Source organism: Pollachius pollachius (genome assembly GCF_949987615.1).
Source record: "Pollachius pollachius genome assembly, chromosome: 3".
In the NCBI taxonomy this organism is placed as follows: Eukaryota; Metazoa; Chordata; class Actinopteri; order Gadiformes; family Gadidae; genus Pollachius; species Pollachius pollachius.
The window spans coordinates 15,229,858-15,246,408 of record NC_136936.1 but is presented as its reverse complement, the minus strand read 5'-3'; the positions used below and the strand labels follow the sequence as shown (position 1 = coordinate 15,246,408).

Here is a 16,551-nt window from a genome sequence, read left to right as displayed (position 1 = left end):
ATACAAGATGTAGAAAAGTCACTTCACGTCAACTAAAATCAATCAATTATACACTATACTGGCCCAGAGCTGAAAGAAGAACCACTTTTCTCCCTCGACCACAGGACTAGGAGGAGCAGGTCTCGGAGCAGGAGTAGGGCCAGGAGCAGGTGGACAAGTTGCAGGAGGACCAGGAGCAGGCCTCGGGGGAAGAGGAGTCGGGGCCGGAGGATACAACCCCGCAGGAGGAGGCTACAACCCCGCTGCCGGAGGATACAACCCCGCTGCAGCCAAAGCTGCTAAATACGGTGGGTAAAAACAAACTGAAAGCAAGCAAACACAGACACATAAACAGAGAGAGACACACATTGAGTGCACATCTGCATTGCCTCCGTGGTAGTGTAATGTTTTACTGTGAGGTTTTCCCTGCAGCTCTGGGGGCAGGTGGGGTTCCCGGGGGTGGATTCACTGGTCCTGGTGGTGTACAAGGAGGAGGTAAGCCTGTCTCAATATAATATGTACTAATGATATTACCACATTTGACAAAGAAGGGCTTTTTTGCTCTGGAACTAGGTGTCTTTTTTACTTGGTCAATGTTAAACGACGGTTGATGTTAAATTACTTTATTGCATTTGTTTGTCAAATGTTCTTTAACCCTACATATTTTATCCATACATTTTATTCAAATGTAATCTACAAAACATTAGACAATGTATGGAACACATGCATCATCTGCAATGTGAAATGTGCATGTGCACGTCCACAGGGGCTACCGTAGAAACGGTACATCATTAGGGTTGACTATAAAAGACGATCTATTCCTGGTACTATTATGATCCTCTCCTCCTAGGAGTCCAACAAGGCATAGGAACTGGTCTGGTCGCCGGAGGGTACTCTGCTGCCGCCAAGGCTGCCAAATATGGTACAGCAACCACATGAGATCACCCTAATGATCACTGCATTATTGCTTTGAACATACCTCCATGTCATGTTTTTGGGCTGTAAATGAGTTCCCTTTGTATTACAGGTGGGGACGTTGCTGCAGCGCCCATTAGTGGTGAGCAGACTTCCATTATTCTCCCATAAAGTTATTTTTTTATTGATTCTCCTAACCCAAAAAATTGTTGAGTGGATTCCTATTAGTGAAATATCCATAATTTGATTCCAACATGGAGAAACGCATTGGAAAACAGTTCTCATCTAAAGTATTGAGCCAAAGCCCTTTCATCCAAAGTATGATCTCCAACTGATGATATTAAAGTGTGAAACTTGTTTACCTCATAGTTAACGCATACTCCTACTCAAATATTACCCCTTCAAAGCTATTGCAATATTCTGCGTACATATATTTGTATTTGAGAATGTATGGACAAACAATAAAGCATAATTTTGGAAAAATGTGGGTTAACAATAAGTTAACATGTGCTACAGTGATCTGAGCAAAGCAGTGCTAATAAGTATTTTGTTAATGGAGTTGCAGGAGGAGCAGGAGGTCCTACAGTAGGAGGAGCACTGCCTGAACCAAGAGGAGATGGAGGATTCGCTGACTCCAAGACTGATAAATATGGTAGAGAACCAAACACACACACACACATACCGATGTACTTTGATTACTACTGCATGTCAATTCTGTTAACGTGCTATAGCTTTATCCTCTATCCTCGTCCTCGGCTTTAATCATTAAAAAAGGAATTTGAGCAATAAGCAGCAGATACAAATCCTCTGAGGTAGCATTAGATAATGCTATCCAGCTGCTGATAGAGGAAGGCGTCTTAACCTGGACTCCCGTCCTGCCCCTATCTGACATCCTAACTGACACGTTCCTGCTGCTCCAGCGGAATCAGGGATCACCGGCACCGGTATACACCTGCACCCCACGCCAGGGGAGGCCGTTGAGGTGCGGCCAGGTCTCACTGGTGGGGCGTCTCCGGCTGGGACGGGTGTCCCTGTCGCTAGTAGACCAGGTACATATAATTTTAAGGGTTTTCAGTTAACTCTTTGTATAACTCATTTGTATGTTTTAAGTGAAAGTCTTCGTTTGTTTCTTCGTCTACAGCAAAGGAAGTAGGTTTAGAAGGAACGCCTGGTCCAGGTATGGTTGAGCTGAATTATAGTGTCGTTTGTGTATTGTTCGGGTTAGACACACTTCACAACAATAACTGTTTGATTTGCTCAAGGACCATATGAAGAATGAAACATGCTAAGAAAAATAATATCACACTTTGTGTACTTCACTGGCACAATTTTACCAATAGTTATTATTTTAAATGGCACATATACAATAAAGATATGCAATTTTCCTTATGGCATCACATTTTCCACAGCTGTTTGGCAATCATATTCTGTCATCGGTTGATGGCATTTTATAAAGCACTGCCTCTTCTAATGTCCTCCAATACCTCCCATTGTTAGCCATTCTGCTATTGCTACCAGCTATTGACCGTCTTTAGCTTAGCACTTCTGTACCAGAGGGAGGCCTCATGCTAGTAAACACCTCTCTGTTTCCCTCCTAACTGCAATGGATGATACTGGTTGATCTATGTTGTCTTTTGGCAGAGTCCACGCCTATTGCCCCAGAGGTCACAAAGCCGAGTAAGACCTGTTGTATTAATGATTTAAACAGAAAGACCATTCAAAACTGTTATGCAACTATACAATAGCTAAGGGAAATCCTATCAGCTCTTGTGACCATGAAAAATGCCTCAAACATAATTTTATTTTTTGGGGGTATTTTAAAGTGTACACTTTATTTATACTACTTGTGATTAAATATTTTTACTGGGAGCATTCTGGGAGAGATCTGATTGGATTTTCTAAGTAGAGTAAAGAAAAAATACCATCTTCCTCTTCAACCAGATTATAGGGACCATTTGCACTTTTAATTATAATTTCTAACACTGTCAAGGTGAGTATTGCATTGAAATAGTATTTTTGTGTATTTCTAAATACAATTATTGAATCCTACATTATTTCTGACTTGACTGTAAACATAACAAGTCAAAAAGATTTGACTTTATAACTTATCCCCTCAAAACAATATTCTTGCAACATGACTTTCACTTTTCTTTAGCTTGTCCACTGCTTTTTGTATGACATTTCTGCTTTACAGCACTAACATAATAACCATTTATAATGCAAATGACGATCGCCTCAGATCTATTATTTTAGGATTCTGCTCCAATGAGAAGTATATTTGCCTATAATGCTGAATTTATTCTTACCATGATCAATGAAATGATCAATATAGCTGCTAGAGAAATTTTGCTGGAGAAAAATGAAATACAACTATTGAATATGATTAATATTGGATCTTTCCTCAACTTTTGGGTAAAGATTTAATGAAGTTAAAGCACTGATGTAGAAAGTATGATTAATGTTTACCTGATGCTTTATCGTTTCAACATTTTAATTCAGATGTTATTTAATTTTTGTTCCATGCAGTAACATGCACTGTATTGTACAGCATTTAATATGTTCTGCAATATTAATGACTTTACATATTTATTCTTTCTTTTAACTGTTATTTTGCTCGGGCGGAACTAGGTGGTAAGTTCATAATCTTTTTCACAATTTTTTCACAAAATTTCACAAAATATATTTATTACACTGACACGCACAAATGATGTTGTGACCTAATGTCTGACTATTTTGGCAGTTGGTGGTGGAGTTGTTCAACCTAGTGGTAAGCAGAAATTATTTCCTTATTTATTCACAGAAACTGATATTAAAATAGCATGAAAATATACACCCTTCATAAACACAACAGTGATTTGACTTTGACGTTGACATTGTAGAAACAATTCTCTAATAGAAGTAGTTCTTTTAAGTTCAATCTGTAAACTGTAATGATAAAACATGCATAAGATGATAATAAAGTAAAATAATTTAGCATTCTCGTTTATGTGTAAAACGCTTATGATAATTATGTTTTCAAGAAATTATGTTTTAGAGTAGTGTACTTTTCTGGCCACATGGTGGCGACAGACACAAATAAAATAATAGTTACGTCTGAACGTTCGCGATGAACCTGTTTCTCGACGGAGACAGTGATGCATATGCCTGGTCTGTTTAGGCGCTGCTGAAACTGGTCTGAAACCAGCAAAGAGTTATGTAGCAGTTGGTAAGAATTTACACTATTTATTATATTGTTCAAAATACCGTAATACACAACATACCTCAGCATTCTAACCTGACTAAAATGTATTCATTAATGGGTCAATTAAGGACTTTCTGTATACAAGACATGATTTTAATATATACTTCAGTGTTTTTGTTCTGATGGAACTTAATAGTTAACTTTTTGTGCAATAATTTAAAAAAATAACCTCCTAACCTACAAAAAAAGTGGTGTCAGGCTTGCTTTATGAATTATGATAGCCTGTTAGCAGACTGCATTAGCATAACGCAAACTCCTTGTTTCTGGAAGGTGTTCTAATGAGGGCTGCCCATACGTAATGCCACCAAATCTGAATTTCTAATATTATTGTGCCGAATATTGCACTGAACTGATCATTAGAAAGGCTCATTTTTGTTTACCTCATTGTAAAAGAGAGAGCAACTCAAATTTAATTGGTTGTTCATTAAATGTGCAAAACCATGCTGGGTCACCTCACCCTATGATCCTGTCCAGACAGCATGGATCATAATATTACAGCTATATTGACCAGCTGAACGCACCATCAGAGCTTTCTTTCCAGACCCCCCAATTTATCCATGTATGCATTTTGTAGGAATACATCTTGTCAACGTTAAATATTGACTGAGCTGTAGCAGAGAAGAATGATGTAGATAGAGAATATGTTCTGTCTTTCTGGCATTCTAAATACTGTTTTATAATTCTGATATGTTGCATGAATTATTGTCATATTTTACTTGTTTGACTTATATTTTGTGTAATTTCTGTCTAAGTAGACATTACACAAAAGTAATTATGTTTTCCATCCTGCAGGACTCCGCCAGTTCAATATCTCCTTCATGATTCTTGTCAATCGTAATTTGTACAGACCCTTCTAGGTCACTAAAGCTACTTTATTCAAGACAGCTTGGCCATCTCACTGCAGTCCTAACAGCATCATGCTGTCACTATGATGAACTTTAGCTTTCAGAGACCATTCCTCCCCCTAAGACGTCTCCATTTGACCCACATGAAATGTACATTTATTGCGATACCAATTATTTATCATTCTTCCTCTTTCCTCCTTTCCTAAGACGCGTGTGTGCTTTAGAATTTGAATATGTGCTTCAGCGTACAGTGGTTATTCTACATGTTTATCTATTCTCAGTCTACATTCACATCCTTCACGTTAGGGCTTTGATTGAAGGGGCGTCAGCAAAGAGAGCACATGGGGTCTGACCGGAGTAACCACAGCCTTATCCTAATCACAATCCTCATGCTTTATTATACACTCTCTGAGTGCTCTTCAAGGAATGGGATTCAGCAGGAGGTGCACTCTTGGAAACCTCATTTCCAGAGTCTTATAGTCCAATCATTGTCCAATCACTCTCTAGGGACAGGGGGAACTGGCGGTGGAGGGATTCGTAACCCCTGGCACGGCTACGGAAGTAAGTCAAGGACTTTTTTCTGCCATTTCAATAAGCTCCCCCTGCCCTGTCATGACCCCTAACTGGTGCGTGTGTGAGTGGCATCGTGATGGAGAACGCATTGAAATTACGTGACAGCAGCTGTCTAAATGAGTTCCCATCTTGTTGCTTCTGCTGCTGTGGCTGCAGATCCCTACGGTGCTGGAGCGGGCCTGGGAGGCGGGCCCGGAGGTGTGCTGCCCTTAGCTAAACCACTGAAGCCCCCAGGTGTGTGTGTGTGTGAGTGTGTGTGTGTGTGTGTGTGTCTGTGTGTTGTCCTAGTTTGGTAGTGCAGTTGAGCACTTTCATGTGCAACACTCAGCAGTCAGCAATAGACGTGTAATATTCCGGTCTTGTGTTGACTAGAATAGCGTCTTATTATTGCAGACTTACTCACAAACTGAACATTTTGTTGACGACGTGAACTGTTTTGATTTGACTTCTGCTGTCGCTTCAATATGAAGAAGAAGACCGTTGATATCAGTCTATGTTTTTGACCCATGCTGGACACCTTCTCCTCTGGCTCTTCTGATCCGTCCTGTGCTCTTGTGTTCTGCAGCGTTTGGTAGAGCCGGCGGGGCTGGCATTCCTCTGTCGGCCGGACTTCCTGCAGGTACAACGTCCACTCCCTACACCTCGCATTGGAATATTGCAACAATTTGTGGAACACTAACCACCACTTTATAATCTTTGATGAAACGTGTATACATAAAGCGCGTCCCTTCTCCATCTTTGACCTTGATCACTGGGTCGCTGCACAGTGTTTTGATTTCTGCCCTCATAAAGTAAAAGGGCATCTGTGATTATCATTATTGGAACATTCCCATTAAGCAGCAAGTTGCTGATTGAAGGCAACAGATAGCGTAAAGCTGCTATTCTCTGTCACCTTGATCCAGGAGGATACGGTCCATACGGTCCATATGGTCAAGGTTATGGACAGGGTATGTATGAAACGAAGATGGCTGGTAGAGTGTGTGTATCCCCCCTTTACCTCCCACCACCACCTCCTCCAGTCTTTGGCCCAAATGCTCTGTGCTCAAAGTGACGGTTGGTTGGAGGAAATGCCTTTGCGCTGCACTTCCTGTGTTTGAGAGCAGCAAACAAGCTGGTTGAAACCTCTGGGGTGGTAGTGGTTGTCATGGCGTCGGGGATGAAACACCAGTCACAGGGGGGCATTTGTCGGAAGATGATATGATAGAGCTGGGGATCACTGACAAGAGCAGCAAACAGGATTTGAACAACTAGGAGGATGATATGAAACTGATATGAGAATCACACTATTTGTTTCGAAGAAGAACAAACCTCATAGAAGCGGCATGTATGGAGGCTCTCAGTAAGTTTCTAGTGTCATCTCACCAGGCTTTTCTGTGGGTCGGATGCTGTGTGTGGTTACAGGTGGACAGGTGTACCCTGCCGCTGGGGGACTGGGACCCGGTGGAGCAGGAGGTAAGGCCCCAAAACCAGGTCTCCACAGGCCTGCTCTTATCTAGCACACCACCCTGGTGACCAGGAAGACATCCTGGTTTGATCTTTGCATGTTTTGCATGATTATATGTGCTGCGATGTGTTGCTTGTTAAACAAACACAAGATACTACAATACAACACCAGCCTTTTCTAGGAGGTTTTATTTTTTTGCTATCTATTTTGCTGCCATGTGAAGTCAAAGAATATATTTATGTTATAAAACCATCTGTTTCTGTATGACACACATTTACAAATAAGCTAAATTATTCATGTTAAAGGATCAGGTAAGGAGCAGATAGAAACCTTATATAGCTTGTGAATTGAACATAGCAAACTCTCATTTGATGTTTTGGGAGAGCAGGAAGTCACAGCATCAAAGCATGTCTTTAGCGATATCACAGCTCCCTCGAGAGCCTAGCTTCGTCTGAGCTGCTTACCCTGACATCACAGGAAACCATGGATGTTACCGATAGGGCCCTCTGAAGATCCAAGGTAGAACTAGGTCAGGTAGGTGAGGCAAAAAAGATACTTGGATGGAAGGGATGCAAATCACCCCTCCATCACCTCTCCATCTCGTTGAACCAATTCCTCAGTTTGGGTCACGGTGGCACTAGGGGGAACTCCCCATTTCCTTCCTCTCCCCCCTCCTGGGAGATCTCTAGGCGTCAGCCTGCTAACTCAGTCAACAGTAAAATAGACCCGAAGAGCCCCAAATGAGTCATACAGAAATAGGTCGAATTTTTGCCATTTGACTGAAGATCGTCTCTGAATTTCAATAGGTTACAGCAATCTGGGAGCTGCCGGGGGATATCCACAAGGTAGATATTGCAACATTAAACTGTCTCTTTTTATTTTACCCCCTTGAACTCCATCCAATTCCCTGTGTCCATCTAATAAAGTGATGGATTTATATTGCACCCATTCCATTAGTGCAGCATGCACTCCAACCAAGGACCTACAGCCCTGACACCTCTCTACTGCCTATCAGAGAGAGAGAGTTATTGTGCAGTAGCAGATATGTCTCTCTCTCTGTCTCTCTGTACCTTTCCCTCTCTGTCTCTTTCTCTCTCTGTCTCTTTTTCTAGCTTGCTTGCTCTCTATCTCTCTCTCTCTCTCTCTCTCTCTCTCTCTCTCTCTCTCTCTCTCTCTCTCTCAGACATGCCTGAACACCTTATCCTTTACACACAGAATAGGAGGGTATTAACTGACCCTGGACCACCAGTATCAATCACACACATTGCCTGACTTATGAAGTCTCTCCTATCCTATTATCCAAACTTTTTGAATGTTCATAGCGCTTGTGCTAGATGTTACAATGCATGTATTACTCCATAAATGGAGTTGACCATAAATGGACAACTGAGTTATTTGTCCACTTTACAGGTGCTGTGGCTCCGGGTTACGGTGGTGGATACCCACAGCAGGCTGGAGGTAACACACACACGTGTGTGTGTGTGTGTGTGTGTGTGTGTGTGTGTGTGTGTGTGTGTGTGTGTGTGTGTGTGTGTGTGTGTGTGTGTGTGTGTGTGTGTGTGTGTGTGTGTGTGTGTGTGTGTGTGGTACTGCATCAGGTCCAACGTGGAACATCACGTGTTTGGTCACCTCACTGGGCTACCTGCTCTGTCATAAATCACCGGCCAGAACCGGGGGAGTAACTGAGTCATTTACCTCAGAGAGGCGAAGGAGAATGCTTAAAGGGATATAGGGCAGAAGGTTTTGGTTGTATTGTTGGGGTTGGACTCTCAACGTAGTCCTAAGGTCCCCCGGCCACTGGTTACTTACTACTGGCTAGTTACTCCACTGTATCATTGGAGGACATGGAAATGTCTGGACTGGTAGATATAGATTCATCGGAGGAAAGGAATTCAATAATGCAGTGGTCACAGGGATGACGTGGGTAGTGCCGTTGAGAGACCTTGGCAGCGATCACGTGTTTTGTCATGGCCGCATGTAGTTAGCATTTTCTTCTAAGTCCTCTGGTCTTCTCCCACCTCTCTATTGAAGCCAAGGCCTGCTGAAGACTCTGAATCCACAATTAGCTATAACAGTCCCATTGAGTTCATCGCTTTGCCTTTAGAAATGGGTATTAATCCTTTTGGGTTGTTCCTTCTACAAATAGAAGCCAAATATATTAGAGCTTTGCTTTCCTTGTTTCTGGATTAGGCGGTTGGATTAATGCCCAACCACAGACAGGTAACAGCCTGACGAGCAGAGAGACAGACTGCATTAGAGACTGACTGGTGCATCTCGTCCTCTTCTAGAACAAAATATTACAGTTTAACAGTACAATGTTTTAATGCACAGTATATACAAGAAAGATGACCTTTACAGAATAAAATACATTATATAATGTGTAAGTGCTTTCACGTCGTGGTCGTTTTTCTTAACCATCCTGCACAGGGAGAAAGTGTCATATTTAGGTATTTTAACTCTTTTGTAAATGTAAATATTGTTTTTTGTTTGTGTTTTAGGTGGATATGTCCCTGCCCCACTGACTCCCCAACAAGGTACCAGACACCAGTGTCTTCCTGTTCTTCTAACATGTTGTTGTTAGTATATACTAGTATACTACTTGGATGCTGCAGGGATGCTCCAGGGTGGGCTTGACATGGCATGTCTCTCAGTCCATCCAGTGACCTCAGGCCCTCATAATCTGCATTGTCCTGAACATCCCCAGAGATTACCCGCAGGGGATTATTTCAAGTAGCAAACTGCTACTGTTTTTTGAGACGCTAACTGGCTCCATATCACATTTTATATGGTGATCTTTGGGGTTGCCCTGTAAATGCATCATAGTCTCTTCATCAGACTAGTGTGAGGTCTCTTCATCACACTAATGGGACTCACAAGACCAATTATGTGTTCCGTAATTGAAATCTATTTAAAAAAGGGTGTATGTTTAACACACCTGTGATCCTCCACTGCTTCTACAACCCAGTTGCTGCTTGTTAAGGACCATTTTCTTCTATAGCTAACCTTCATCAATCCATAATAGGAGACTCTTGCTTATTAACATCATTGATTTCAAGCCTGTCTACAAGCCTGTTGCTAGAAGAAGGTCCTGAATATCAATTGGCTGCCTCTCTTGGGCATGTAATTGCCCTTGTCTTGGCTGGCAGGGCCACAGTGCTGGTTGGACACCAAATCCCCAGAAACAGACCTAGCCCGGCAGCATGGCAGAATTAGAACCGGATAGGATCCGAGGTGCCTTCTGTCTTAAAATGTCCCTCACCTTTATCTCCTTGTTTTGCAGCCAAAGCAGCAAAGTATGGAGCGTTGGGGGGATTCCTTGGGGGTGCAGGAGGAGGAACCTACCGGGGTGTGTAGCGTCTCCTTAATGTTACTGTGAATTTCTGCAACCTTCGCGCTTAGTGGAAGACAACTGTTTTAAAGGATACCAATCATCATAGGTTAATAATTGATAGTAATACAATGAACAGCATGTTACTGATAAGAGAAGCCTGTCGATGGACTGAAATGAATTTTACTGTTAAACATTGACACCCTTTTTATGTATTGTGTGCAAGATGCTGTTTGATAAAAAGTTAACTCTGGATGCTATTTTTGTGAACTGTATCGCAGGTTGCCAGGGGAAGTTTTGTGGCAGGAGGAAGTAACGGATTTCTGGGCTACGCTGTGACCTCAAGAAACCATGGTGCTACTGCATGATGTCGAATGTACATTTTGTATGCAAACACATCCCCCGATTAGAGAGTATGTAGGGATGGTTGATACTTACTTTGTCCTACAAACCCACCGACTCAGAATTTTGTAAAACTTATCTTTGATGAAGCTAGTTGAACTGATGAATGATATGATAACATGTCCGTTTATCATATGATGACATGACATTTTTTTTGTTTTGTTTGTTGTACCGCTTATAGGGTCAGATGAAGAAAGTGTTTTTGAACAGACAACCCTCCCTCACTGCTTCTAGGTTAACTAGTATTTGTGTAAAGGACAACATGCCAGTTTCTCAAAATGAGAAACTGGTGGCCCTCAAATAAAATAAAAAAGTCCAATAAAATAAATATAAACTAGAATATAGAAATAGTTATATGTTTTAAATTCGAGAGAAACAGTGTTTTTTTGCAGAAGTCTGTGTTTATGCCCCTTCAACCTAGCCTGGTGAAATATCACTTCGGTAGAGGACAAAGAGATTGACACGTGCGTGCTAACACAACCTTACAATAGCATCTTGTAATCGACTGTGCGCACTGTAGGCATTTGGTCCTCCATCCTTGGATGTGTTATGGTTCTCAAACCACCACCCTGCATATCCTATGGAGGTGGAGTTGAGAGGTAGAAGGCATGTCCCTGGTGCTGACGCATACTTCTTCATGGTGCATCCTCTCTGTTCATGTTAAGCTTGTGACGGTAAAGAGCAGCCAGTTTGCCAGGTTGTTATGACCTGCTCTCCTCAACAATGGTCATTCTATGCAGTTAAGCAGCCCTGATGTCACCTTATTTCTATCATGACCAAACGTGTAAATGAATGAAGGACAGTTTTCTGCTCTGGATTATTGTATGCCAGAAGGTGTTTTATGTCCTTAAAAAAAAACGTTATGATACTGCTCTGGTATGTACATTGTTGAAGGACAATGACTTATTAATTGAGTGTGGTATGGTGCTTTATTCACCCTCTAGTGTAGTCGCACTTATTAAGGCTTTCTGTATTTACATTTAGGCAACTTGTCATTATTCAAGATTCTGTTTTCACCCAACCTTATTTTCCTCATAATTTTTTCATTAGCAGGTATGTCTGAACAAGAAGTGAGAAAATATGTTTTAAACTTTGCTTCAGCATTTATTAACTGTTGAGAATTATACTGACTAAGAGCTTTGTTTAAAGTGGGAGACTACCTATGTGTTTATGCCCTGTCTAAGTGGGACTTTACCGACTTGAGTTACTTTAAAGGAAGTCTCACGCGTGATCAATGAGCTCAACTAATAATAGACTCCCTCTTTATATATGTGTGTACTGTATTTTATACCAGTTTGACTTAAGCGCACTTAATTGTATTTCGTGCTTCTGTAAGAACTATATTTGAGCCTTGCTAGGTCCGACCTTGTCTTCTGTGCCGTGAGATACTATGTTCATCTTAATTTAAAAAAAGAAATTAAAAGGAGAACCATGGGGATTTTGCACTTTTTTGTATTTCTACGACACACTATGACATGCGCCAGACATCCTGGCATTTTATTTGCTTCATAAGATAACAAAATAAAATGTGTTTTAAAAAATCAATCCATCACTGTTGTGTCGTACTTACGGAGGTCGGGATGTGATGAGGGGCCCCTGAACGTGATTGTGTTAACGTCCCAATTGTGGGTTATACAGTCCGTCATTGGATATTTAAAGATAGATAAATTAAAGTACATAAATGCGTAATCACATATAAAAGGGGGGCTGAACCCGGGGTTAAGTGTACCTCATGCACTCGCTGAACCATTCAGCGCGTACACGGACTTCACTTCAATGAGTTTATGCAAAATAAACTGGTTGGCCCACCCCCCTGACCGGTAGCAGCGCTCCGTTGTCCCTCCCATGTTCCTGGTATCGTCGCTGGTTGGCCAACCCGTGGGGCCCCTGGCCACTAGCAGCGCTCCATTGGCCCATCCTTTTCGAATGAAGCGCCGCATACATAAGTTCCCTGGCAGAGCTGAGCTGCGCTGCCGGAGCGTCTATAGGAGTTGTATGTTGCATTCTGGTGTCGCAGCCAGTTCTCACGACCGCAGGGCAGTGCTCGCTGATCGGTCATCTGTACATCCGAGGCGGCTGGCTCTTGCGTAGAGCTCCTGGTAGGAGAGTGGATGAGGTTGATGCTGCTTTGCTGTACCTGGAAGGACGAACGCATGGGAGAGGAGGAAGGTAACCTGACTTGTGCCAGGCGTGCAGCAGGGTGGAAGATGCGATGCGATAATTTGTCACGCGTTGAGCTTTTTGCTTTAGACAGAATTCTTGACATAGAATTTTTTTACGTATACCATTTATTATTCATGTGACTACAAGGGCTTGTCCCGCAACTGTTGCTGCACTCCCCGCGTTGATGAAACCGTTATGATGGGAATTCAGGTCCTGTATTTGTCTATGTCACTCGATCTTGTCTGATTACAAAAGCGCTGTTAATGGACCTGTTTTGAACTCATCCGTGGTAACTGGTAGCCTACACATTTTTCTCTGCAAAATCAAAACCTATGTGGAAGGGGCGGAAATTGTGCAGCAATCTCTACAGCGGGGATAACTATCCGCCCCCTGTAGGCTGCTGAGCTCCACCTAACTTACAAAAATAATGCCTACGACACCATTAACAATTACAGCAAGTTCATTGACAGATGTCATAGCTCCTGTAGAAGAGCTTCGTCTAATGCTCTGTTGATTAACCTAAATTAACCTAAAAGATGATAAGAGCCAAAAAAAGGGTTGGTGGGCGAAAAGAAAGTCGAGGCATCAGCACTAAAATACCTGCTTCAAGCCACTGTAATCAATAAGCCTCTGTTGCAGGAGCGCTCAGTGAAGCATTTGGGAAATAAGCCATAGAGCACATCCATCTCCTGCTTAAAAGTTACAGGGTCTAGCATCGCCTTGGCAGGCAGAGTGAAGTACAGAAAGTCCCCCCCCCCCCCCCCCCCCACCACCACACACACACCCTCCTTCACGCTGACTACCAGTACCACTCTGATATAAACACCACAGCTGTACCAATTTGAAGAAGAAAAAAAGTCTATAATTAAATGATTGCCTTGATCAAATGTGGAGTCAAGCATATCTACGATAACATACGTACTGTAACAATCGTTCAATCTTGATTTTTGTCATTATATTTTGATGATTCGTTCCACCTTGGGATAGAATTCACTTTAAAGTTACTCTGTGGGGTAGAGAGAAATGAAATACTAAAAGTGGACTTTGGGAAGGTATACATTTTTGTGAACATACCTTCTTTACAGACTAAGATGAACAGAATAAAATGATAAATGGGTATGAATGGACATTGAAACACAGATGTGGTTACTCAGAATATGCAAATGTTTGGTACATTCTACGCTGTGTGATTCTAGCGTAATGGCTGCTATTTCTTGACTCTGCCTTTCTGGAGAACGCCATTTAAATGAGTGTGTAATATTTGTCCTCATATTTGAAATGCAGTCACACAAAATCCACAGACAAAGGTTCTCCTGCCAGGCTGTCTGCTTCAGAAGCTTTGATACAGTTAAGCTCCTCATCACCGATAAGGACCGTTTAGCTCCATCAAGAATGCTGTGTGTGCCTCAATGAGGGACATTTTACTGCTTCTATTTTTAGCGGTCTAGTTTCCCCTAATGCACTTGGTGAACGATGTATATCTGTAACCCTGCATGCGATAACATTAGACAGAGCATGGAGCTACAGCCGTCATAGAGTACAGCAGGTCACTAAGTCTGAGACAGGTCGATGCAGGTAAACCATTATGGTCGTACTGCCAATGGTGCTGGATGAAGTACACAGCCGATGATTAATAATCATATGGGATTAGAGAAAGTTGCAATTTTTCATTTTGAAACCTAAATCCTTCTTTTAATCTGCTGTGTGTGTATGTGAGATGGGGGACATCAACTCATCACCATGAAAGGAGGATGATTGAATCTGGTGTCCGGGCTCGTCGGCCTCGTCCCTTAACGCTTGTGTGGCTTTATTTGCATGAAAAGTACATAGGGACCGTTTTCAGAGGAATAGACATCATGACTTGTCGCTTGTTTTCTAAACAGGGATTTGCATGTACTATGCAAATGGAATCCAAAAAGGCTGTACTTTTTGACATGATCTCCATGTAGCCCCTGACTGGAGGCACATTGACTCGTGTGTCTCTGTCTCGCAGCTGGCGGTCGCTTGCCCGTTTGTGCAGGATGCAAACAGAGGGTCTACGACGAGCAGTACCTCCAGGCGCTCAACGCTGACTGGCACACTGTCTGCTTCAGGTTAGTGTCAAAAATGCGAAATAATCCATAATCCTCATGAATAAACATGAACCGCACCTACTTTGAAGCTCTAAAGCCTTTCAACGCAGTGGCCATGGAAGCTGCTCTCTCTCTCTCTCTCTCTCACTTAAGTGTATACGAGGCAGGGGTTACGGCTCTTGTCAAATGCCAGAGTGATAAATTCATCCAGAATGATGACAAATTTAAGATGCAAAATCTTGGAGCGGAGGCCTGAAATTGTGAGCTCGTCCCTCATTGTCGTATATCTTCAGTGGAAAGTGAACCACAATGATAACCTTCACCTTTTCACATGCGGCGCAATGATTTTTACTTTCTGGTTGGTGGAGAGAGCTTTCGGTTAATTGCCGTGTTTCGCCGTTTCCCCCTGAGTCATTGTGTTTGCTCAGCGCTTTTAAGTGTCAGTGTGAGAAAGAGGCGCGCATAGCCGCGTGACGATGAGGGCTGTTGTTGTGCCTCGGTCCAAGTGGAAACAAGGTCACAGGAACAGGAGGGGGGTGATTCTGGGGCTCAGGTGCCTGAAAGTTCATGGACATGATACTCAGGAATAGCGAATAGGGGGAGACATTGTTGTGTTTTGAAAAGGACCACCGCGTTTCTCATGCATAACAATGTTTTAAGTAGCCATGGTTACGGTGGGATTACGCTGATTTAGTATTTTACAGTACTACCGCTCTCTTGAGTCCTCTCAATATGCAGTATCGTCAAAAGAGAAGCCCATGCTGCATTCTGAAATACAAGCCTTAATACTTATCTTTGGGATCGTAAAGGATGTGGTCAGTTTGTTGAGACCCCAGGTAATTGTTGAAATTGTCTATGTCAAGATGTATATCAGCCATGACTTTTGTCCAACTTACCCCTTCTCGCGGTGCAGGCTCATTTAGAATTGGGCAGTAAGCGTTCCTTTGACATCCATTATATCCCAATCGAGTGTTGAGCCGCTCCCATCCCTGGATCGTGGTACAGCGAACAAGAGCATGTGTCCTGGGTAAACAAGCTTAATTCAAATTAATAGGTGGCCATCTTTGTACAGTACAGTATCTGGTTCCTCGAAAGAAACAGGAGCCAAATGGCATCGGTGTGGTCCTCAATAACATTGTTTTATTCATACTTGAAATGCTCTCATGGTGGTACGGACCTTAAGGTATCACAGGAAACAAGGGCCAGACTTACACAGGCTTGGAAACAGTGTTTTTAAACACACACAAAAAGAGACACGTCTTCAAACAATCTCTCTTTTTGGACTGTACTGCAAATCTATTGATTGGATCGCTCGTCCGGCAGTGCGCCAGGTCAAAGTTTAAATAATTCAAACTTTGAAGCGAGTCCCCTGCACGGTAACTGTGGCCAGGTCAGGCTCACAGCCCCTCCCCTCCCCGAAACGCAGCGCCGCTTTCCCCATAGGAAACAATGGAGTGGATCGCACACGTTGTTGCGTCTACAGTTATCGCATCTTGAAAGGTTTTCAGTGTGAAACTCACATTGGTTTCCAATAATGTTACACTATATGTTTGAATACTCCTGAAAAGATCATGAATATGGCGGTCGTG

General features: G+C 42.4%; 2 protein-coding genes across 5 annotated transcripts in view; both read left to right on the top strand.

The window, feature by feature from the left end:
* elna (elastin a) overlaps positions 1–11,143 on the top strand; it is a 45,578-nt gene extending 34,435 nt beyond the window's left edge. For 2 of the 4 annotated variants that reach the window (XM_079732157.1, XM_079732155.1), the window contains 19 exons: positions 105–287; positions 412–474; positions 830–901; positions 1,007–1,036; positions 1,460–1,546; positions 1,815–1,943; positions 2,036–2,073; positions 3,634–3,661; positions 4,052–4,099; positions 5,488–5,541; positions 5,710–5,787; positions 6,119–6,172; positions 6,456–6,500; positions 6,955–7,005; positions 7,804–7,842; positions 8,408–8,455; positions 9,496–9,531; positions 10,278–10,343; positions 10,607–11,143. In XM_079732157.1, the coding sequence (XP_079588283.1) occupies positions 105–287; positions 412–474; positions 830–901; positions 1,007–1,036; positions 1,460–1,546; positions 1,815–1,943; positions 2,036–2,073; positions 3,634–3,661; positions 4,052–4,099; positions 5,488–5,541; positions 5,710–5,787; positions 6,119–6,172; positions 6,456–6,500; positions 6,955–7,005; positions 7,804–7,842; positions 8,408–8,455; positions 9,496–9,531; positions 10,278–10,343; positions 10,607–10,641 (1,184 nt within the window). In that variant the 3' untranslated portion in view covers positions 10,642–11,143. The remainder of the gene's footprint in view (positions 1–104; positions 288–411; positions 475–829; positions 902–1,006; positions 1,037–1,459; positions 1,547–1,814; positions 1,944–2,035; positions 2,074–3,633; positions 3,662–4,051; positions 4,100–5,487; positions 5,542–5,709; positions 5,788–6,118; positions 6,173–6,455; positions 6,501–6,954; positions 7,006–7,803; positions 7,843–8,407; positions 8,456–9,495; positions 9,532–10,277; positions 10,344–10,606) is intronic. The other 2 variants (XM_079732158.1, XM_079732156.1) reach the window with 2 other exon arrangements.
* Positions 11,144–12,754: 1,611 nt separating this feature from the next.
* limk1a (LIM domain kinase 1a) overlaps positions 12,755–16,551 on the top strand; it is a 40,698-nt gene continuing 36,901 nt past the window's right edge. The window contains exons 1-2 of the mRNA XM_079733689.1: positions 12,755–12,896; positions 14,884–14,983. Of these exons, the coding sequence (XP_079589815.1) occupies positions 12,839–12,896; positions 14,884–14,983 (158 nt within the window). The 5' untranslated portion in view covers positions 12,755–12,838. The remainder of the gene's footprint in view (positions 12,897–14,883; positions 14,984–16,551) is intronic.